General features: G+C 37.5%; 1 protein-coding gene across 2 annotated transcripts; it reads left to right on the forward strand.

Annotated features, from left to right (window-relative positions):
- hnrnph1l (heterogeneous nuclear ribonucleoprotein H1, like) lies at positions 1-16,598 on the forward strand. Of its 2 annotated transcripts, none has more exons than XM_072590815.1 (12): positions 1-176; positions 2,209-2,341; positions 4,644-4,799; positions 7,659-7,802; positions 10,134-10,272; positions 12,897-13,069; positions 13,450-13,530; positions 13,599-13,726; positions 14,278-14,413; positions 14,488-14,568; positions 15,458-15,562; positions 15,673-16,598. In XM_072590815.1, the coding sequence occupies exons 2-12, from the start codon at positions 2,251-2,253 to the stop codon at positions 15,780-15,782; spliced, it is 1,344 nt and encodes a 447-aa protein (XP_072446916.1). In that variant the 5' UTR covers positions 1-176; positions 2,209-2,250; the 3' UTR covers positions 15,783-16,598. The 2 variants fall into 2 exon arrangements, with proteins under 2 accessions (XP_072446916.1, XP_072446917.1); XM_072590816.1 differs by having other exon boundaries at positions 13,614-13,726.
- Positions 16,599-25,208: the final 8,610 nt, after the last annotated feature.

A 25,208-nucleotide genomic window follows, 5' to 3' on the forward strand; every position in this document is an offset into this window, starting at 1 on the left:
CAGGCGCAGTGGTGGCACGTGACTTAGAACTTCCGGTCCGCTGGGGCGATCTCCACGCTTTGAAAAGAAAAGAAACGGAAGGAGACGCGCTGTTAACGGGCGTTCTGTGGTCGTTAACGTATCAGAGTTAGTGCTTACTTGAGGTTTTTCCCCAAGTCGCTATTGCCTTGTTTTCGGTAAGTGGTCTTGCGCAAGGCTTCACTATTATTTTTTTGAATCGTGTTCGCTTGAAAAAGGCGAATGCGCGGCTGATTGGTACGTGCGCGCGGCCTCTGCGCCGTCGAGGCCTCGTTTTCCCGGCGGCGCCTCGCTCGACCTTTTGTTTCTTTTAATCGACGGCTCTCTCCCATCCGGGTCTAGTCGCGGCTCCTCAGCGCGAGGAGTTTGCTGGAGGTTGCTCTGGAGAGCTTTTGTTTTTGCTCAATTCTGTCAAACGTTGGATGCCGCTTGGTGCCGATTTGAGGCCTAATGACCTACCCCTCCCCCACCACCTGCCGCCCACATCCTCCTGGGGTTTCCACAAAGCTCGGACTTGCCCGCTTTGTATTTTTATTACACTAAAGAGAGTGAAAAGGGCCAGAAAGCGTGTGCTTCCCGTCGACACTGCGAGTTTTATATTAACTCGTAATTTGCAAATGGTTGTGTCTGATGTTTGTATAGTTTTCATATTGAGTCTAGATGGAAACTAATTGGTTTGCGTCTCAGCAGTACCTGAGGCACTAATATGGTAAACGTAATTCCGAAGAAGTGATCAGAAAATGATGACGAAACGTAATCGACGTAAATGTCCTTTTTCTTTGGCCGCTATTTTGTTATAACGCATTCTGTGGTTAAATTGATTTAGTAGACAACTTTTGGTTGTCTAGTCCCTATGCCAAAGTACTCATTTTACAAAATTTAAAAGGCCTATCCAATTCACAGCCCTTTTCTTACCTTTTTTAATCTATACTTTATTGGACTTGCACCTTGTACTCAATTGTGGATATATGCATGCTGGTTTCAAGTATGCTTATTAGAATAACAGTTTCTCATTCTGGTTGGAAGTATGTTCTAACTAAGTTTGGATCCATCTGACTGGGACTGCTGCTGTTTCAATCACTGGTCTGTACATCTCAGGTTTGGTACATTTCTTCCTTGGTAATTAATTATATACCTCTACTTCCTCAGAAACTGCTTGTATTATATTTGTTCTATGATTGTGTCTATTTCCCTTGTTGTTTTCTTACTTTAGTCCACTTAAAGTTCAGACCACTGTAGTTTTTCTGATCAGTTGATTCTCAAACCTAGGTTAGTACTTGAGGAAGATTCAAGGTCATTGTGGGTTAATGTAGAATTATTGGTGCAAATTTACTTTTTCTAATTAAGTCCAAAGAAAAGGAAAGAATTTTCAACTACCGGATTATTGTGATGCATCTTTGAATATGTCACAGAAATTACAGCTGTCTTTTCTGCGTGGAAGAGAAAATAATGAATTTTGATTACAACCCAATGTTGAATTTGTGCCTTGAGTCCAAATTACAATGTACCAGTCTGTTAGTCAATAACTCTACTGAACCAGTTCTGTGTACTCAGAGGTACTCTGTTTGAATGACTGGATATGTGACCATTGGCACATCTACATGATGATCCAACCAAGTTCTAAAAGCAATTTGATTTTCAGATCTTGGTAAAACTTTAGTTGATTACTAGCTTTCTACATACCTTTCTAGAGTTCATTTGATTATGTCAGTATAATAATACCTCTTTACACTGGCAGAGAAAAAAATGATGTGGCTCAGTGGTTATCACTCTTGGACCATGGCATGATGGACTCAAGTCCCACAGGCTAGATTTCGTAATTTGATTTAACAAAGTTTAAACTGTAGCTCTACTGTCATATTGTGGTCAAAGATGCTGTCTTAAAGTATTACTTATCAATCACCCAGCATTGCTTTATATTTAAAAAGCTGGTTATCAGGGGAACTTGAGTTCAGATGGCAATGTTTCCTGCGTTGTGAAATAATGATTCTTTCAAATTTTTTCATTGGTTGGGTAGTATTTTGGGGGCATTTGAGATTGTGATAGATTCTATGTGAATGAGTGTTTATTATGCATAGCATATCCTGGATAACTTCTGAATGATTCACTGCAAATAAACCATTTTAAGTTTGTTCTGGCTGATGTATTGGCTGCTTGAATGTAAAAATATGTTGAAATTGTCTGATTCAGGATTTTTAAAAGGAAAACTTGTTACATCGTTGGAAAGAAGTCATGTCTAGTTCAGAAACTGATGGATTTGTTATCCGGGTCCGTGGATTACCCTGGTCATCTGCTGCTGAGGAAGTGTCACGCTTTTTTTCTGGTATGTAAGGTGAAAAAGTGATCCAAGTGGACAATGTTTTTGTAAGCTTAAAAATGGGCAATGAAAATGTTATTTGTGTAGATATATCAAGAATCACTTTGCCATATGTATTCCACAAGAATAATGTTGTGAAGTGCATGTTACTAACTTGTTTTGTTATCTTTGGAGACATTTTCAAAGATGGTGCAGAAACTTTGAAACTATTAATGTAACTTTGTCTTTCAGTAATGCACTAAATATGGAATCTGGTGTGATGTAATTTTCAGTTAGCGGTGACCAGTTTACATTCCTCATGATTAAAGTTTCAAGTTCACTGTATTTGAAATAAGTTTTTAAACTTGGTTTTCAAAAGCAATCAAAAGTCCTGACGTGGAGCTTTTAGGCTATTTATTATTAACAGGTATACACTTTCTGAAAAGTGAAACTTTAAAATGAGTATGCTAAAATTTAGGTGGCAGTCGCATTCGCTTCGAGATCATTTAAAGATTGGGTTATGTTTAAATAGTGCTCTAATTGCATTGTCATAGTTCCAAAACTTTGCCAATCCATTCTTTTTTTTCTCTCTGAAGAAATATTACTAATAGCATTGCTTTCCCCAACACACTTCTACTGTCATCAATCTTGTTTTATTTCAAAAATTCAAAATTATGCTGCCCTTCCCAAAAAGTAGCTAGTTAAGTTGAAGCTGGCATAACAAAACTCTTCCTGCTCTCTCTTCTCTTTTTCTCCTCCCCCACCCCCCCCCCCACCCCACCCCCGAAGAATTTTTTTTTCTTAATTATTGCATAGGTGCCTTAGCAGCTACAGTGCAGCTCAAGTAGTTAATGTTCAAGTCTTCCTGAGTGTTTTCAGGCATGCAGTGCTTCATCCTGTCCTCACTGTAATTTTCCCTAGTCTTGTCCAACTGAATCATGTTAAAATGGGACATCAAAGTCTAGATTGGCAGAGTGAATGTAAACAAATGGAAGGGCCATTGTTTGGTAAATCCTAACACTTTACCAAATCTAGTTTTTACTTTAAAGTAGAAACATCAATGCAGTGGCACTGAATTCAAGCCTGTGGAATAGATGCAGTGGCATGGTTTGAGGATCGGTCAATGAAAGCATGAATAATTGGGGTGTGTTGGTAGTTTGTAACGTGCAAGTTGAGGTAGATTACAGTCCATGCTTGTTCAGTCATTTTGTTAGTGACTTGATTGCAACAGAGTTTATTATATTCGTATAGTTCATTGACAAAGTAAAGTTAGATGGAAGGGTGGAGTGGGCAAAAGTGACTGAAATGTAAAGATCAGCAAAATTAGTGGGGGATGATTTTTTAAAAACTAGTTTGGTAATTTCTATATGCAGAGAGAACTGTTATTGAAAATGAATTGTTAAATGAAGAGCACAGTTCTGCTCTTCACACTAATAAAATGTGACTGCTTGTGAGGTTACAGAGCAGATTCCCCAGATTATTACTTGGACTGTAGAATATTAATGAAAAAGATAGTAGAAGGTCCTATCCTCTTTGAGGACCCCATAATCATGCTGTAGATAGTGGGGACTGAGGGGAATCTCTTTTTGGGTTCTGGTATTCTTGAAACGAACATAAGTGAAATCTGCAATATTTAGGTACTAGATGTGCCCTTGGTAGTGTAGTAATCTTGAAGGCTGTGACTAAGAGCTGGAAAATGGGTTGGTTACTTTTGGCTTCTAAATTGTAAATATCCATAATTGAGATTAATTGTGACTTGGAAAAAATGTAATAATAATACAGTATAATTGCTGTGATTAGCCAAGCTCTGAAAACATCTGATTTCTGGTATCTTTGGGGTCCTTGTGTCTGTTTAATGTAGAGTTGCCAAAGTAAGTAGGGTGTAAAGGAAGACTCTGTGTAATGTCAGAAATTGAATGGACCTAGCATTTCAGAATGTTCATGTATAAGGAGAACAGTATCCAGAAGATGAAAATCAAGGTTATTAAGTCACATTTCTAATGATTCAAAATTAACTTCACAGGTTGAGGTAACTTTTTTTTAAAGCAAAATGTGTGGAACATTGGGCAAATTTACTAGCCATTTGGTTACCTTGATGTCTAACCATGTATCTGTACTAGATGGCCTGGGTTGAGTACCACTTACTCCATAGGTGTATCATGAAATGACTGATTTTTAAAATGACGTGACCTTTGTATCCTATTGAAGTGCCTTGTGGATTTACTTCTAGATATTATTGAGATTCCTGGATTAAGGTTTAGACAAATTCTGAAATCTTTAATGGAATTTAGTATGAGTGATTATAGATATTGTAACTTTTACATTTCAGATTGCAAAATCTTAAATGGGAATTCTGGAATTCATTTTACGTATACCAGAGAAGGCCGCCCAAGTGGGGAAGCATTCATACAACTGGAAGCTGAAGATGATGTCAAAATTGCACTGAAAAAAGACAAAGAAAGTATGGGGCATAGATATGTAGAAGGTAAGTTCATGCTTGAGCATCACTAAAAGGCGATCAATTAAGCCCTTTCAACTTGCACTCATCAGATCCAGAAGAAGAAACTTAAGACTTCAGTGAAGGGACTGTCTTTTGTTCAGAATGAGAAAAGGGTGCTGATTGAGCCATAATTGGTAACCAGGCTGACATTCTGCAGGTACAAAAACAGAAAGCCCTAGAGAAATTCAGGTCTAGCAGCATCTGTGGAGAGAAAACAAGAGTTCATGTTTTGGTTCAGTGACTCTTTCTTACACCATATACTGGGCAGCTGCTTTTCAGAAGACCTACACTGTATTTGCAAAAAATCGTCTTGGGCTTGCTGCAGTTCTCCAGTGAAGCTCAGCATGCACTGTCATTTCCACTTGGGGATCCTGTTGCCTTCCAGTGCTCAATATAAAGGCCAAGTAATTTTGGGCCTGAGCACTTTGTGTGCCGCCGTGTTCCTACCCCCCCCCCCCCCCCCCTTTAACCTGCATATGCACACACTGGACTACTTCATATAAGTGCTGCTTTCGCCACATGGATATTTCACTGGTTGATGGCCCCCACCAGCAGCTTTTCTTTCTCCCTTGCTCATGATTAGACCTGAGTTGCTCCAGCTATTTTTGTTTGGTTTTTAGATTTCCAGCATCTACAATGTTTAATATTCTGCAGGTATTTGTTTGAATACCATCATGATAGATAGTGAAACTTGATTTAATTAAAATCAGGAATTACCTCATTACCACCACCTACCTCCTTGGCTGATGAGTGTGTGCCAAGGGCACAGACTGTTCTCTGGATGGAGGATTTAAATGTTCATCAACAAGAGTAGCTCATTAGCACTACAGTTAGTCACAGATGTACAGCATGGACGCAGACCCTTCAGTCCAACATGTCCATGCCAACTAGATGTCCTAAACTAATCGCATCCCATTTGCTAGCATTTGGCCCATGACCCCCTCAACCCTTCCTATTCATACCCATCCAGATGCCTTTAAATGCTGTAATTGTGTCAGCCTCCACCACCTCTGGCAGCTCACTTCCATACGCTCATCACCCTCTGTGTGGAAAAAGTTGTCTATATATGGTCCCTTCTAAATTTTTCACCTCACTGTAAACCTATGCCTTCTAGTTGTGGGCTCCCCCAACTTGGGGAAAAGACTCATGATTTTATAAACCTCTAATTGATCAAGCTGCTGAATCAGTAAGGTCTGAGACTATGTATGCAGCAGATCCAAGGAGACGAGTGAAAAACTACTCTAACTCCTCCTCTCCAGTGTATCTGATGCAAATACATCTGTCAATGAGATTATTGTTTGAAGGCATTGACTGCACTCTGGCAATAGTATTGAAAACCTCTAATTCCAGAACTGGATACTCTCTCTTATTCCAGTACAGTTACAACAGTAGTGCATAACTGGTAGTATGGAAAATTGCCCGTGTGTGTGCTATGCTTGGAAAGTAAGACCAATTCAGCCGGGCAATTACTGCCATATCAGCGTATTCGCAACCATCAACAATGTAATGACATCCTTATGCTGCAGTACTTAACAATAACCATCTCGGTTACGCATAGTTTGTGTTCCTCAACAATTGTTTGGCTGTTGACCTCATTCCAGCCTTGGTCCATTCGTGGACCAAAGCTGAACTCAGAATGAGGTGAGTATTTGACCAACAATGACATTGAAGAGCTTGAAAATTGCAGTTAGGAGACACAAGGGAATACTCTGGAGTCGTATTTGCCACAGAGGTGTAGTTGTGACTGTTGGAGGTTAGTCATCATTGAATTCATTGTATGGTCAGTGGGAATTTTCATTGATTCCACAATGTTCAACATATTTGCCATCAGTATTCACTGCCTTTACTATAATATCAGTAGTGCGTACCGTCTAGAAGATGCACTGCAGTAACTTAAAAGGCTGTTCTGACAGCAATGTCCAAACCTGCCACTTAGAAGACAAGGGAGGACCGATGTACCAATGTGTTCCCCTCCAATTACACACCATCTTGACTTGGGATTATATTGCCATTCCTTCAGCACCACTCTGTCAAAATCCCAGGTCTCAATCCTGAAAGACAGGTGTCCTTGCACCTCAGCTTACCACAAGCTTCTTGAGAACAATTTGAGATGAGTAAGTGTTGGGCTAGCTAATGATGCCATGTCTTATGAAAAAATAAAAAATTGCATTCATGATGAGATGTGCCTTTAAAAGTGATTTTATTTTGTCCTATTTCTCTTGACAGACATTGTAAATCTGGTGCTGAAGGGTTTGCTCCATGGAAAATAGTAAATAACTTTTGGATTTTTAAAAGAAGTAGACACAAGAATGAGGGATGGAGTCAGGCTCTCAGACCTAAGGGTTTAGTTTTGCTTTGTTATTGAAACTGGGGTTGTGGAATGAAACTGCCAAGTACAGCTTTGCTGCAAAAGCTTGTTCTCTTTCTGCTGCTAGATTCATTCTCAGTGTTTCTCCTTCTGGACTGGAGAAGATTGCAAGTGAGGGAAATCAGTTTTGCTGAATTTGTTGATGTGTGATAAAATTGTCAATTTTCCTTTTTTTTTGGTTTTGTATTTTAATTTAGTGTACGGATGAAGTATTTTGCTTAAAGCCTCATAATTTAATCAATTGAATCGCATCTGGAACAGTGTCTTACTCTTGCCTATTAAATAAGATAAAATTATTGTCCAGACTACCTTGGCATGTTTTGAGGGGGTTTAGTCTGTTTGATAGCATATGCTGAGTTAACACACAATTAAGCAATGATTCATCTACTTGATTTTGGGATTCCTATTTCTCAAACATTTCAGATTTAACTGCTTGCTTTTCTAAAATGATTTCTTAAACTTTTTTTTAAACCTAGTATTTAAATCTAACAACATTGAAATGGACTGGGTTTTGAAGCACACTGGCCCCAATAGTCCTGATTCTTCAAACGATGGCTGTGTTCGTCTTAGGGGGCTGCCGTTTGGCTGTAGCAAGGAGGAAATAGTACAGTTTTTTACAGGTACAAAAAGCAGGTTTTTTTAAAAACTAATTCATTTTAGTAAATTGGCTGTCTTAAGTGGTTTTGTTAAGTTAATCACTTTCTATGTCTAATCTACAAATTAGTTTTAAGATTAAATAAGTTGATTTGTATTCACTTCCAGTTGATAAGGTAATCTTTTCAATATTTTACTCATCTGAATTTTAACATTATTTAAATGTGATGTAATGTATTAACTATGCAGTCAAGTAATTAATACTCAAATTCCTGCCCCAGTACAATTTTCTGGGTTTTTGTTTGCACTTAAAAATGTAGTAATTTACTCTGGTGATGAGTGAGTGTCTCTCACTGGTTCAGATCAAGATTAGAGTTGTTAAAATTGTTTTTAAAATGTTTTATAGTTACATTATCCAGGAGAATTCACCCTTAAGTCTCACAAGTTAGTGACATCTAACTTGTCACTTGCCGTCTATTCTGTCACCAAAGGTCTGATTTCTGAAATTGTTCGGAGAAACTGAGAATTAATCTTTTCATAGTCTTTTTATTCTTAATCTTTCCTTTGGTGTTGTCAAAATCCCACCAATTCTTCCTGGCATTGTAGAAACAGCAGCTTTGTTAAAATAAGACAGTAATTAATGGATATTTGTTGAAATGCGAAGCTAAACATGTCTGGATTTTAACTTAGTTTTCTAAATTGGCAACAATCAGACGTGTATCAAGACACATTTAAAACCGATTTCCAGAAGTGCTTTTAAAGTAGCTTCCACACAGTTTATTCATTTATTTTAATAATTCCTTTTGGTCATCTTAATGAAACTAGTCTAATCATTTGCTTTGGTTCTGTAGCTCTATTTGTATTAGAGAAAAACTCCAATATGTCACTGAAGTTTCTGAAGGCTTCTGAATAACCATTTGAATAAAACTGTATGAGTTTAAGTGGATTGATAGTCTGTGCACTGATCTGTTTTCACTTTTTCTTTCCCTAATCATTTCTTCTCACCCCCTTCCAAAATTGTGTGGGTGTCCACTCATTCCATCTCTTCTCCCTTCATGTCAAGGACTTTTTTTAAAAAAAACAAGAAAATCCTACAGTTGGTTTATTCTTGGTCTGATCTAGTGTTTGTAGATTTATATAGTATACTTAAATCTATGAAGGTATCAATTTTTTACATTTAATTGCTAAGTTTGTTTTATTAGAAATTTAATGATATTTAAATGTGGGTAACAAAAAACATGCTGATAATATGATAATATTTGCCAAAATGCCAAACAAGCAAGTTTAACATATCAAATACTGATCTGAGCTTCTGGAGGCAACAAGTGAAGGCTGATTGCTTACCAGTAAGTGGGTAAAGAAATTAATGGGGGAGCACTGACTCAGCTTCTGAAGGCTGTAAGCAGGAGCTTCACTGACCATCTCACCAGGGGCAGATGGTGTGCTTGGCTACCATGTGTTAGGCTAGTAAGAAACTTGCCAAGCCTTTTTTTTAAACTAAATGTTTTATTTCTGGGCTAGGTGAAGGGTAGGAAGTCACTGTTGACGCTCTTTGAGACATTCCTATATGTGCAAGGCAAAATGTAGCCTGATCATTTTTCCCATTGGTTGTTCAGTTAATTGTATCATATCATGCAGATTGGAACACTGCAGCCCGCAAAAGCTGTTCGTTCAAAGCATGGTGTCATAAGCCAAGAGCTGCTGAGCTGACTGAATGTGGTCTCAGTACTGTAGAGTGGATGCAATGAAAATTGAGGATTTCCACTCCTGGCATTGCATGTGTGAATGTCAGGTGAGAACAGGTTGTACTTGGCTGTGATGGCCCCACAGTCTAAAAGTGCACACCGATTTGCACATGGCAAAATGACCGCTTGGGTGAAGCATCTAATACTGGTGGAACTGATGAGTTCCTGAAATTGAGGGTGGGGGAATGTGCTTTGATTTTAGTTGCTATATTTTGACCTCTTGAGTCAATCTTATGCAGCTGCTTTCAATTTACTGGGGAGGAAAGAAAACTTGACTGTTTAGTTACATTGTATGTTATTTTGAATTCCTATTTTTTTCTGACACTAAAATTTGGGAAGTATTTTAATTGTATTTTTAAAGATAATTGCTTTGTTCTAAGATGTTATGTGACCACGTGGCTGTGCTGCAACCCAGGGAATTCCCTCTGGTTGTTTAGGTTCTGACATATTTTCACACAGCATGATTGTCACACAACACTTTAGTGCATTTTAATTTTGAGCTGTAACTTGCAGTAGTTTACATTTTTATAAATGCAACGTCATAAGTAATAATTAGGCATGTGCACCCTTTAATGCTATCCCCTACTGGGGTTATTTGTCCTTGGGTTGAAGGGTTGGAAATCGTGCCAAATGGGATAACATTGCCGATGGACTACCAGGGGAGGAGCACGGGGGAGGCCTTCGTGCAGTTTGCCACACAGGAAATAGCTGAAAAGGCTCTAAAGAAACACAAGGAAAGAATAGGGCACAGGTGGGGATGGATGGATGAGTCACTTTTCTTATGGTATATGATTGATTTGTTATCTAGTACAACTGTTCTGGTATGGCGAATGTTTCACCTGGATGCATTGTTGTTTAGGTTTTAAGTACTTTTATCACAATTCGCTGCTTTTGATACCATAAGAAAATGTGATTAAGCACAATTTAAAAGCTCTTTAAACACATTGTAACACTAATTTTTGTTGTAATTGTCACATGTTGAGTATTTGTAAAATGAAACTGAAATACTGGTAATCTGAACCTGAAAAGCTACTTGCCATCATAGCTGATGCTTTTACTGTGTTTTACAATTAATATCCAACCTATTGGATGTTTTGAATGTTGAGATAATTATCTGCTCTTCTATATTTGAAATTATTAATTGCTCATGGCTTAATATGTTAAGTTTAATGACCAGTTTATTGTTAATAAAATAACTAAGGCAAATAGCTTTTCAACATAGTTGTTGTTTAAGTTTACTGTTCAAAGAAGCATGTCCAACTTGGTTCTGTCATTGGACAGTTGAGTATCCAAGTATTCTTCGCAATTGCCTTTCATTCCTGAGACCTCTTATAATTTTAAAAGTTGGGATGAAGGTCTCCCTTTTCTGGCTATGAAAGGAATTATTTTCCTGTTTGCATTAAATTTCCTAAAATTAACCACTGCTTTGAGGATAATATACTTGCTGTTTGCTTACCTGAATATTAACTAAGAATGATTAGTAATGATGATGGAAAAGATTTGTCCATGTGTAGTTTGGGGGTGTTGTGGTTTTATTTCAGGCAGAGTGCCACAGTGATGTGAGCATTATGTTGCTCCTGCCCTGTAACAGACCAAACACAAGAAGTAAATGTGAGATTGAAATTATTTTCTCATTTTGGAAGATTGCTGTGTACAGAAACCTAATGTCCCCACATTGACTCTAGTCTGTTTAGTCTCTAGAATACAAATAGGATCATGGTAGGACAGTTGGTTGTATTGGTGCACATTTTTGTTTTCCATTTTTTAGCAGAGGGTTTCATTGTACACTGCAGTCTACACTTGTTTGCATGAGTCTTGATTATAGAAGTCTTGGGGAAAGCTATTAACTTGGTGTTCTGCACATTTTGAAAAATGTCTGCATGTGACCGTTATGCATTCTTCTGTCTCAACTGATTGGATCCAGTTTTGATGTCACGTCGTAGATCTTTTGTTAGCCAAGAGGGAAAAGGATTTCAGCTGAAGGATAGTGTCTGAGTCTATTAGGATCTCTTAGCAATTATAAATGCACCAAAAAGTTGACTTTAAAGTCAATGTGCTGGAAATAGATTTTATATTTCACATATCGATGTTTGTTTTTTTTTATTAAAAGTTCAAATTGAATCTAAAACCGTATCATTGGTAGGCTTAGTTGGGTTTTTTTTTTTTGCTTAGCACACCATTTGGAAAATGTGATTAGGAAGAAAAATCACATTGCCCAGCATGGTAAATATTCTACTAGAGCAGTTTGAAGGCTTTCAGAACTTCTGTAAGAAAAATTATTTGCAGCAAGTCCCTCTAAGATGCAGCACATCTTGAGTCTCAGCAGTTAGTTCTTTAGCAATGTAAAGCTGTGCTGTTTAGAAGTTAGGTTGGCATGAGATGCGGAGCATTGTTTGGATGTGTGACACTGCTGGTTAGCAAATGGGTTTTGCCATATCCTTTTTGGACATGGTGCTTTACTAATCATTTATGCAGCACAGAATTGGCATTATCTTGATTTGACAACTGGAAGACTATTGGGTGTTCCTTTGTTCCAAGATTGTTGCTACTTTAGTTCTCCAATGCCCACTCAATAAACTGTATCCTATTTGTACATGGCGTTTGAACAAACGTTCACTAATGTCATTTCCTGAAGATGAAATGTCTTTATTCTTTGAAATAAATTATCTCCACATAAAAAGCCTCTGTGCCATTGCTTTGATTACCATGTTTGACTACTTGTAAAAGAACAAAAGTTGTAATTCGACTGAGGGTTTATACCATATCAAAGTAAAATTGATCAAAATGGCTGGTTGAGAGTCTCTAAAGGACAGTGTCATGATTTTTCATCTCATCTCTCTTGATCCTGTGTTGCATTTTTATGTGGACATTGGAAGTCATTCAAAGAGCAAAGAATATTTTCTTCATAAAGGTTAAATATTAGTTTAAGCCCTTCTAAATAGCAGCTTAGGTTAGAATTGCTATGTCGTTGGTTCTGTTTGATTGTTTAAAAACCATTTTTAAGTTGCATTTTAAGAATGCTTCATGATTACCCAATTGCCAAAGTATGGACTCCAGTTGCATGATTAAAATTTTGGTTAAAGTAAAAGTTTCTATGGTTTTGTTCCAGTATTTGAACTTGCAACTTGGGGATTTTTAAGTGTGGAATATCCTTGGTAAATTACTTTGTAATTTTACATAGTATTGATGTAATGGGGCTATTCTTAAAATGTCAGTTAGTAGATGAAGGGTTTGGTCCTTGGCTCAAATTTTCTTGTGTCGGCAATACATGGTTAGGATACTTCAAATTAGTGTATAATTAGCAATGTTGTTCTTGTAACTAGTTTGCATACGAGCAAAGACTGAAATGTTTAAATACAATGTATAATCCTTTAGGTACATTGAAATTTTCAAGAGCAGCCGGGCTGAAGTGCGCACCCACTATGATCCTCCCCGGAAGTTGATGTCTGGTTTAAGACCAGGTCCTTACGACAGACCGATGACTGGGAGAACTTATGGTATTCCTAGAGGATCTTATGAGAAGATGAGACGTGGAGTGTATGGTGGCGGTGAGTCAACTCATGAATATTGATCATGTTTGAGTATTTTAACGTTCAAGCAGTTTTAAAGGGATCAGTAACTACTTTCCAGAATAACATTGAGAACTGAATTGATTTGAACGATCAAGCAGGGAATTCTGATGCTTTTGTATGTCTTATTGATAATGAAATAGCTAAAGTGCCTTTAGTTTTGTTACTTAATTGTTTTGTGTTCACTTATAGACAGTTGATGAACTTGATTGTTTAAAACTCTGCTTTGAAATGCTATAATGTAAATTTCTCAGTTTTAGCAACTGTTTCAATCCACATCGGATCCATTTGCAGTTGCTGTATTAGCAGGCACTGCTTCAATTCAGGATTTTTAACATAAACACTCAATTTCTGTTCAGGTTATGCAAGTTATGATGATTACAATGGATATAGTGATGCATATGGCTATGGGACAGATCATGGATATGGACGAGATCGGGGTGAGTTTTTCTAAGCTGCATTTTGTAGAGAATGTGTGAAAATATGTTCTATTATTCCGTAACAACAGTACTTTTATTAACAGGAATAACTGCGCAAGCATATGCAAACAGTGATTCTACCTTCCAGAGCACAACAGGGCATTGTGTACATATGAGGGGCCTGCCATTTAGGGCGACGGAGAATGATATATATAATGTAAGTACTTCAACATTTTCATTTGTTTATGTGGCTTAGGTGTTGGTAAAGTATGAAAGCAAAGCTTCCAGCTAAGTATTAATTCATTTTTTAAACCTGGGAACTCCTTAACAGAATAAACTCATAGTTGCGTAGAATAGTTTGGATTGGCTCTACATATGAGACAGCATGCAACTGATATCATCCTAAGGAGTTTGTAGCTAAGATTCCAGGTAGGAGAGAAGGAAAAAACACTTCCATGCCTGCCCTGTTATGACACTGGTTTGTGTTTCAACATTTCACATGAACTGATTTGTTACCCAAAAATTGTGTACTTGAATTTATTAACAGTTGATTCAGAGAATTTATGCATCGCGCTAAGGGTGGAATTAATCCAGTTTGTACACCCAAGGTTTTAAAACTTGGCCAACTTGTTTTTGCTCCCATGTCGAATTTAAATTATGCACCCAGGAAGTCTAGAAAGCATTGTCATAACAGTGGTGCAGCAGATTTTTCTAAGAATCCACGTATGTAAAATTGCTTGAAACTCCTTTTATTGTTTTCTATTTCAGTTTTTCTCACCCCTCAACCCAGTCCGTGTCCACATAGAGATTGGATCTGATGGTAGAGTGACAGGAGAAGCCGATGTAGAGTTTGCTACTCATGAGGATGCTGTGGCGGCTATGTCAAAAGACAAAGCTCACATGCGTAAGTTGATGAAAACTTTATATTAAATTGAAATGTTACTATAACATTCTCTGAAATTTTTTTTTGCTTTTTAGAACATAGATATGTGGAACTTTTCCTGAACTCTACCTCTGGAGGCACTGCTAGTGCCTATGCAACTCAGATGTCAGCAATAGGTAAGTGAATATCAAATTCATTTGCAGCTCAACATTTTTCTTGGTAAATCTTTAATGTCTCTGACCAATATGTGTGAATGTTGGTTCACAAGATCAGCATGTATCTTTAATATTTTTGGAAGTTGGAGTGTCTTGCAAATAAACCTGTAAAGAAATCTTATTTTAAAGATTTGAGTGCCAAAAACACCAGTAGTTTTTGAATACTGGGTAAGGAACAGAATGTTACTATCAGTTTTTTTTTTATTTGTAGCTTGTGGTATTCTGGATGTAAGTTTGCTAGCTGAGCTGGAAGGTTTGTTTTTAAAATAAGCCCTCCATCTCAGCAAGCAAACTTAAATCCAGAACCTCAACCTGAGCTACAAATCTTCTCAACTTGTGGTATTCAGGTTATTTGCAGCATCTGTTAGAAGCACTGAATGCATGCAAAGAACATATATTCAGAATAGTATAATTTTGTGCTTGAATGGACTTCTAGCACTTCTGATATTTTGAGCACAGTATTCTATTATTATGATTTTTCTCAGCAGAATTTGCCTTTTTTACTTGCGCCTAACAGTTTGGTTAATTTTAATACATGGAAATTGATTATCAGTCATTCTGAATAATAAAAAGCAGAATATGGCTGCAGCTACCATTTTAATAGAATTTTAAAATCTGTTAACTGTATTCATTAATGTAAAATTAGTTTTCGCAATCAATTGTGGGCACTGCATGTTAAAAGAACATCTATCCTGAGCTCTTAAAATAAAACTAAATTGCATTCATAGAAGTTGTTAGTGAACTTGTAACCATGCTTCACTGAGAGCAGTAAGTGGAGCATGAGTCACACCTGTGGTGACATTGGAGATGGTATTCTTTCAAGACATGTTACGAGAGTGTCTGTTTTTAGGAAGCCAATCAAGCTATGCAAGTCCAAGCTATGGTAGTCCTAACAGTCAACAACTAAGCACTGCGTATGGAGTTTATGGAAGTCAAGCAAGCTTGAGTGCATATGGTAAGTGACCAGTTATATTACTGAGCTTTTATACACAGGAATCTCATGTCCTCGCAGTAGTTTTCCCAAGTTTCAAAAAAAAAACAATTTTTCATGAAACTGTTTTCCAGGCAGCCAAGCCGGGATGAATGGAAGTTACTATGGAACTGGAAGTAGAGGATCCATGGGGCTGAATGGCATGGGTGGAATGTCAAACATGAGTGGAGGATGGGGAATGTAACTTTTTTCACTATTTAACAGATACCAATTACCAGCTTAAACTTGGTTATGCTTATGAAATGTGAATTCAGTATACGCATTCCTTTCATTATGACTAGAATTCAGCATAAGCCTTTTCCTAGGTTGAGGAAAATTCTAGGGTGGCACCAGTGTGTTCATCACATGATTTTAGTTTGAGACCCAAGTTTCATTATGTAAGGTATTTTGGCACTAGTTATTGAACTTTTCATGCCTCTGACTTGTTGCGCATGTGCAGTGTACTGCTTCTGCAGGCTTGATTTGAATGCAAGAGCATTGTCAAGCGCACAAAGAAGGTTGGTGCAAGCAACATCAAGACACAATCTGGATGGCTTAACTGTAATAAATCTTGTACCCATTTAAATTCCCAGAATGTTTGAGATTGAAACCCTAAATTGTTAACTAATTGGCAGTGTCTTCTGGTTTATTGTATAAAAAATGTAAAGTGTGGTAGTGCATTCATATTCAACAAAATTCTTTGAAACTTAAAATGAAAAACTATAAACACTGGTGAGTGTAAACTGAACAATTATGTGCTTATATTTGTTGCTTGACTTCTTTTTTTATATTTGTCTAAAACAAGTCTCTGGTTTAATTTTTTTAGGAAGTGAAAATGATGAGAAGCATCTTTGGATGCTCTATGGCAAATAAAAATTTTAATGTAGAATTTTTCTTTAGACCGTTATTGTAGGGTTTAATCTTGGTCTTCAATATCAGAGACCTGACAAGTCACTTTTGTTCATATTTGTAAGGTGCGAAGTGAAAATAAACTCACTCAATAAAGCTTTGCCATTTTTAATTGTTGTGATATTTTTTAAAGTTGTGAATTTGTCCTTCATTATAGTACATCTTGTTGAATTTTTGATGTTTAAAAACTTAAAGCTTAGTCTTCTGAACGGATATAACTATTGTTTTCACGTCTTTTGTCGGAACCCTTGTTAAATAATTAAAAAGTTATTAGGGCTCGTTGCTCCTGTTTTTGTTCAGTCAATAGTGTATCTTGTTATGCATTTAATGGCATTCAGTGCATTTGATTAAATCATAGAGCACTTTTTTTTTCCTGATTTGTCAATCTCTGAATTTTATTTATTTCAATGCATACCAAGGGCTATTTCCTTGCCAAGTTTTTTTTAAAATCGATGTCTCTCCATGTACAGACATCTTGCTTGCTTTATCTGCCTGTTGTCTGTTGCCTTACCCAGTTTCCAAATTGTTACACTTCTAGCTTATCTGAAGTTGTTTTCAAAAGCTGGAAATCAGTCAGTTGCCAGATTAGCATTAGTGACAACTCCATAAGCCGTGACCCTTTTTTTTAATTTCCCAATTATTTCCTTGTTTTCAGAGCAATGATCAGGATCTTTTCAGGTCAGCATGGAGGCATTTTCATGGGTGAAGTATTTGTATCTCATGAACATGCACACTTAGATTGAGCAACTGACTATGGCTTTTGTATGTGGTCCAATTTAAAGACCAATAGCAATCTGTATTGTGGGCAAATAAAGAAGGCAAATAAAGAAGACAATATTGATCCTTGCTTTTTCTAACCCTACAATTTAAGGAAGGAGGAAAACCGATCAGTTCGCCTGACAGTGTTAGAAGAAATGCTAAAGTGTATAAAATGCTTGATAACAGCAATTACAAAGTATTAAAGTTAGTAAGGGTTTAATGAAAGAAATGTCATGTAATCTACTGTATTTAATCTACTGTAGTTTTTAAAGAATGTAACTAGATAAATGAGAAGAATGGATGTGGTGTATTTAGATTTCAAGTAGGCATTTGATAAGATCCCATGAGGTTAGTGGGCAAAATGAAAGCAGGTGGAATTGTAGGTAACTAACATGTTGTCATGGATTGAGACTTAATTATCTGGGAATAGATGGGTTTTCTCCAAATATGTAGTAAACAAAACTAGGATAATGGAAGCCAATGCAATACTTTGTTTGTTTATGACTAAACTCAATGGGATTGATAATTGTGGAGGCTGGGTCACTAATTCAAGAAAAAAGATTTTTAGATACTAAATGCATCTAGAAGAAAGGGAGAAATGAGAGATATGGTGTTGAGCAACAACAGGCAAAAGAGATTAGTTAAAGTTGGTATGGATGATTTGGACTGAAGGGTCTGTTTCTATGCTGTATGACTCAATAATTGACAGCAGGTTCTGGCTGGATGGTCTACTGTTGGTTCCTACTTCTAAATGTTGTCAAAAGTCTCGTGAATTGGCTGTTTTGTAATTAGTTTTGCCATGAGTGTATTAAAAATTCACCATATGTTTGAAAGAATTAAGTGGGAACAAGTGTCCAATAAAAGAATCCCTTCAGCCAGCATAAGCCCAACACATTATAAATTTGCAATTCCACTAATTTTATTAGTGAAAGCCATGGTAAAACTTAAAACAGACTTGGTGAATTTACAAGAAAAACATCAAAAGTACTAATCAATGTTTTTATGGAAAACTTGATCATGGGCTTGTTGGTATAACATGTATTGGTAAGAGCTTCTGTTTGGCCTACCAAGTAGAATTGACATCGTGCTGGCATAGATTCATGACTTGGTCTTGCAGAACACCAGAAAAGCAATAGATTGTGAAGATTCTGTTTGAATCCTGAGCCTTGTACTTCATGGTTTAGTTAAACTACCTGTGCCCCATTGATGTCTTGCCACTAATTCATTAGACAAGCAAGCCTGAAGGTCAGCTTGACTCTGCCTGCATATTAGCATAAAAGAATTGCTCATCAGAAACTGAGTGTAAAGATTGCATCTTTCATTTCTTTTAGATAATGGATTAAATTAAGGACCTTTTAGATGGATTTAGTGGAACTCACCAAGTTGTGTTTACACTCCTTTGTTCAAGCAGTGGGGGGAAGAATCTTAAGATTCTAGGGAAGTGGGGCATAGTAAACTTAACCTAGCAACAGATTTGTTGATTAATCAGATCCAAGAAGTCAGCATGCCAGCATCTTTCTGGCTTCTGGGTTTATACCAGAAAGAAATGCCCACCCTGCAGCAAAGATGAGCCTTATTGGCTCTAACTAGTAACTGAAAAACTTTACAATTAGCGTGACAGCTGCCCTGCATCTTGCACAAAGAATTGAGAATTAACAAGATCCCAGAATGAAAAGTCATGGGAAGCAAAGCAGCACCTCATTGGATACTTTGGATTGCTGTTTAGTATCCTTCCTGTGTATCTCTCCCTCTAGCACATCATGCCAATGTTTGTGTTTAAGAGGATTAGTGTTTCAACTGGTAGTTGTTTGTTCAAATCTGCAAAGCCAAAATTTGATTTACTTGATATCAATGTTGTTCATGTGTAACAACCTAATCAGTGATTTCTGTTAAGCTGAATCTCTGGTAAATTGGGGGTTTTGAATAATTTGATTAAATCTTTAACTTTTGCGACTCCGCTGGAAGTAGTGGGCTTCAAATATTAGTGGACTTTGCAAGTGAGTCATGAAATCAGGTCTCCATTGTTTGAATATTTCCAAGATTTGCATGAATCAGTATGAAGTGAGGAATATAAGAAAGGAAGGTGACCAGTGAAAAATGGTATCTAATTTCTTTGTAATAAATAGCTTAAGCATACTGTATAGACCCCTGCCCTGTTTAACCATTCAATACGATTGTGGTGTGATCTACCTGAATTCATTATTCATGCCTGTTCTGTTGTTTTCTTAAAATAACAGGCTAGACTGTACTCGAATGATGGAATATCTATGCTGTAATGAGGTAAAGAATTCCAAAAAATGCACCGCTTGTGAAGAAATTAGCCCTCATTTCTGTACTTGAATCAGTTTGTTAGTAAAGGCTGCCCCTCTGTTCTAGTTCCCCACAGGTCGGGGAACTGACCTGTTTTGTGACTGCTATGTGAAGCCACTTTGGAATAGGGCAAATTTACTCAGCCACTCAAATGAGACTCTAGTGGCTGTACTTCAGTACCATTGGTAACATTGTCTTACCTGGCCAGAGGTCTGCACTTGCTCGCGAGAAATTACTTGAGCTTAATCTAAAGGTCACCAACCCCAAGATGAGGGGAGCAGCTGAGAAGGTGGGATCTTAGTGGTAATATTAGCTGGTGCAGACATTAAACCAGTGCTCATGTCACCTGGTTTGGCAGACCAGCTGTCAGGCACATGATAAACTGAATGCATGTCTGCTTGATTTTCTCCAGACACCAGGCTGCAGCATTTTTGTTTTTGAGTGGGTCACCGATCCAGTTTCAATTTGAATATGATCACAACACTGATTTGTGTGCTAAGTATCTGTCCTTTTCCTGTAATTAAAAGTTCATTCAGTTTTGATACTGTCTGTAAGGAAGCTGAAGTCAAGCAACAAAAGTCTTGACTGCTTGTACGCTTGATTTCAAGCATCAGAGCTAAAAATCTTTGCAGATCTTTATCTCAACCACTTCACATCAGCATGAAGGATTCGTTCATAGTATTATTTAGTATGTCAAGTAAGGATTTATAACCAGTTGAAGGGCTGTTGCTCAAATCAAGTTTGCAGTCTTAGCAAAAACTTCCATGTCATGAGCAAACTCTTAAAAGTTCACTCGTTAATACTTGCTCATTGATTCGCAGTAGTAATTGACATGAAGGGGCATCAAAATAAATTCTGCAAAAAGCAACAGTATATTTGGCAACAGTGAGTTAACCAATCATTTGTGCCTTGCATGGCTAATGCACCATCACTTGTGGAAATTAGTTCTGACTGCTATGGTTTTTCTCAAGCATGTACCTTTTTTTTAAAAAAAAAAATTGTTGTCAATATCCTCTAAGACTAAAGGGTGAGAAGTTCCTTTTTGGTTGTTACATCATTTTCAAAAACAGTGCAATGTCAACCACCAACATGTTGATGGATTCATTGAACTATGTTGAGAAGCATTCAAAGTCCTTTTGGTTACCACTGTAGTTGCTGAAAGATATCCTTGGACAAAGGTTCAAGTCATCTTGCTAATTGAGAAACACCAAGTGTCATGCTATGGATTTAATTTTTTTTTTGTTTTTAAAGACATTGAAGCTACTGACTCACTCATTTGATTCTTTAATAATTTCACTACCTGTAAATGATTTCTTGTGTAATGCTGGAAGATACATTCTTGAAATAATATTTTGGTATTATGGCTTGTCAGTTTTTTCTAAACTGCAGCAAAAGGTAAGTTTTCAGAACAATCTTCAACTCCTCAAAATTCTTTACCAGCGTGCTGATCAAGGGAAAGCTTTCCTTCCATTTTAATGTGCATAATTTTGTGGAGTCATTCCAAATTCCTTTTTTCTTACGTATTACACTTTAGTAATGTGTAAGAGAAATGATGTTCTTCAATTCTGCACAAACTTCATTTTCCCATTTCACCTGAAGTTGTACACTTTTCTGTTTGGTTTTTCTCTATGTTCCAAATTCATCAGTAATCTTAATCACTGGCCAAAGATGAGTTTTTATCTTAGCTAAAAATAAAGGTAGTACTAACTGCTAACCCACAACTGAGAATGCAGCTTGGGCTAGAGATACAGTGTATGATAAGCAACCAAGTTTTTCAAATTTGTTGAACTCAAACATAAATTCAGCACTTGTAACCAATTGTGAATTTTTAAATGTGGATGTGGAAGCTGCTTTTCCCTTCCCTTCCCTTCCCTTCCCTTCCCTTCCCTTCCCTTCCCTTCCCTTCCCTTCCCTTCCCTTCCCTTCCCTTCCCTTCCCTTCCCTTCCCTTCCCTTCCCTTCCCTTCCCTTCCCCTTCTGTTTTTTGATGTCAGTACCACCCCTGCTACTGTGCAGGTAAACGTCTGGAATGTTGGTAGCAGCTTGCACATTTGAAGGCATCGGAGTTCACTTGTGATCACTGTTTCTGTTGCTCCGGTATCACATGTTCATCCAACATGAATCTGCGCTCATTGCATGCCTATAGCTTTCGGAAGCTGAAGCCATACACCGGTGTAACAATTGATATGCATGTAAAAGGGAAAATAGGCAGTGGGTAAAGTTTGAGATCGGTGGCTCACATTCTGAATTGGAAATTATGGCTAACGCCTATATGTGATAGTGTTATGGAAAGTTAATGTGAAGAAAGTAACCACCAAGAAGGAGGTATGGTCCAACTAGATCTTGAAATTATCAAGTGTCAGCTGCAGCACATCAGTGCTTTGGAGATCACTGAAGTGCATAGTATCCCACAGAACTGTAATGCAGTATATTATAGGAACCTTCAAGCAAATTGCCCTGGCTTCCCATGCTGTCACATGTAGTTATGTCATCTGTTTTGCTTTAGTGCCACTTGCTTCCAGGAATTCTAGAAAATTAATAGAAAACTATTGTTAAGAATCTCAACAGTTTCACTCAATACTTTTGGTCCCATACTGTTTACATTTGAGAAACCAACTTCCAAATGCTGCAGAAGAAGCTTGGAAAGTTGACTCAAGTTTATCTGAAGTCACAATCATATCAGGAAAAACCTGACGCAAGATTCCATGCTTCAATCATGCATGAAGCTGAAGACAATCTTAAATCAATCACATGGAACAATGGTGGTAAGCCTGATACATCTACAAAGGAGACATCAGATGCACTTTGCTTCTTCTGACTTAGCTGCCTGAATGTAAGTTGATAGCCATTGCTCTTCATCAGCCCTTATTTGTTCTTCAGCTTCTCTGTTGAATTTCAACCTTCAAAATGCCCTGGATTGAGAGCTCCACTGATGGCTGAACATATGCAAATATTACCTGCATCATTACTGGCCCATCTGCCCACCTTAATCACTTACAAACTGTTTTTAACCAATTATTGCATGCAAAAATCATTTTTGATTTTGGTGTATGACTCAACACATGCTAAATAGGTGATTCAGGAGCAAATTAAAATAGTGAAGTTTAGAGAAGAAATGCCAGAGCTTGGGAATCAGGCATCAAACACCAATGCCTGGGTAATGGGAATACGGTCAGCATAAGTCAGAATTGAAGAAACTTTTAAGGGACAAGTTTTTAAAGTAGTGTGGGCAAAGAATCCAATTTGGAAATGTAATTCAAAGAATAGAGTTGAGGCCAAAGAGAAAAGTGTTGAGATGGGAAATTTAAAAACTGACTGACAGCAAGGGATAGTGACTACGAATCTAAGTCAATCAAAAGACGAAACTAAAGTTTACAAAACGGGTAAGCAATTCACAGAGCTGGAAATTTGTGTTGCAGACGTTTCGTCCTCTGTCTCGGTGACATCCTCAGTGCTTGGAAGCCTCCTGTGAAGCACTTCTGTGATCTTTCCTCCGGCATTTGTAGTGGTTTGAATCTGTCGCTCCCAGTTGTCAGTTCCAGCTCTCTGCTGCAGTGGCCCGTATATTGGGTCCAGTTCGATGTGCTTGTTGATTGAATCAGTGGATGAGTGCCATGCCTATAGGACACACCAAACAGAACAGCCAGGGAATTCCTAGAGGCATAGCACGCATCCACTCATTCAATCAACAAGCACATTGACCTGGACCTAATATACTGGCCATTGCAGTGGACAGCTGGACCTGACAAACAGGAGCAGCAGATTCAAACCACTACAACTGCCGGAGGAAATATCATAGAAGCACTTCATCGGAGGCTCCCAGGCACTGAGGATGTCCCCTAGACAAGGGACGAAACGTCTGCAACACAAATTCCCAGCTCGGCAAACAGAATCACAACAACGACCGCCTGAGCTACAAATCTTTGCACAAAGTTTAATACACTTCTCGGACTGGTATTCAGATCCTTGCTAGTCAGCACTGTGTAGGGTAGACAATAAAGGAAGAAGTAATGAGAGCTGATCATCATGGGAGGTTTTAATCTATCTATAAACTGGAAAAGTTAGATGGGTAAAGGTAGCCTAGATCAAGAATTGGTAGAATGTTTTTGGATTAGTTTCTTAAAATAGCATATTCTGGAACCAAGCAGAGAGCAGGCTATACATGACCTATTGAGTAGTAGCTTAATGATTTATCCTATAGTGAAGGTAGTAGTGGCCATAATATTGAATTTTTCATTGAGTTGAAGGAGTGGATATGGCACATTTTAAAGAAATTAAATTAAGGCAATTAGGGGTAGTACAGTAAAGCACTCGAGAGTGACTTGGATTATTAGGTTAAAGGTGGAGTTAGCACATGCAGTGGAAGATGTCGAAGAGAGATGCATTACAACAAAGAAAAATTCCAAGACTCACCCATAATCCATGGTTAGCTGAATTTGTTAAAGATGGTATCAAACTAAAAGTAGAAGCTTATTTGAAAAGAATAGTCAAAAGTTAAAAAGCTTAAAAAAAAGAGAAAGCTGGCCAGAAGTATAAAAACAGATTTCATGAATATTTTAAAAGGGTCAAATTGTGCATTTGTTCTTTAGAAAGTGAGACTAGAGAATTAAGAATGAAAAATAAGGAAGTAATAGTCTTCACTATAGAGGATAGTGACAAACCAGGAAATAGAATGGGGGCTCAGGTGACTGTATGGAGTTTGTACATTCTGTACCTGCATGAGTTTCCTCCCACAGTACAGAGATGTGCAGATTAGAGAGATTGGCCATGCTAAACATTATCTGCAGTGTTCAAGGACACGTCGGCTTGGTGGATTAGCTAGAGGAAATATGGGGTTACAGATAAGGTAAGAACCTGGCTTAGATGCCCTTTGGACATAAGTGCTCTTCTGCACTGCTGGGATTCTATGTAACTTCTATGAAACAAGTTCCTGGTGAGCTTCATGCTTGGAACAAGTGCCCAGTGAGATTGTGTATGCATTGATTTTTAATTTCTTCAAAACACTCTTGATTCAGGCATGGTCCTGTTAGATTAAAAGTTAGTGAATGAAACTCTTACTCTTACAAGAAAGGGAGAGGCAATGCAGAAAACTCAAGACTTAGCTTAAAATCTGCCATGGGGAAATGTTAGAAACTATTATTAAAGATGTAGAACTTGTTGGAGCTCAAGGTAATTGGGCAGAGGTAATGTTATTTTGTAACAGGGAAATCATGTTTGACTAATCTATCAAAATTCTTTGAGGAGGTAACATAAGCTGTGGATAAAGCAAAACTTGTGAATATATTTTGATTTCCCGAAGGCATTTGATAAGGAACATCAGTGTGAAAAACTGGGTTTATAGTGTTTGGAATCATCTGAATTGAAAATACAGGTGATAATGCAAGTGTTGAAAAGCAAATAACAAACTCACAGTGGAACAAAGGAAAGTAATACTTTTGAAAGAGAGTGAAAAAGCTGACAGCGGACACTTATTTAAAAAACGTGGGGTGAGACATTCTTAAGTATAAATTAAGAGGCAATCACTTGCTAGAACGGATTTAGTCAAAGCTTGAACTCTGGGTTGACAAAAAGCAAGAGGCGGACAAAAAAAATAATCTGGGAATTGAATTAATAGGAATGCTAAGCATCAAAATAACGTGAGCAACATTCTTAAA

Source organism: Chiloscyllium punctatum, chromosome 20 (genome assembly GCF_047496795.1).
Source record: "Chiloscyllium punctatum isolate Juve2018m chromosome 20, sChiPun1.3, whole genome shotgun sequence".
NCBI classification, from domain to species: domain Eukaryota; kingdom Metazoa; phylum Chordata; class Chondrichthyes; order Orectolobiformes; family Hemiscylliidae; genus Chiloscyllium; species Chiloscyllium punctatum.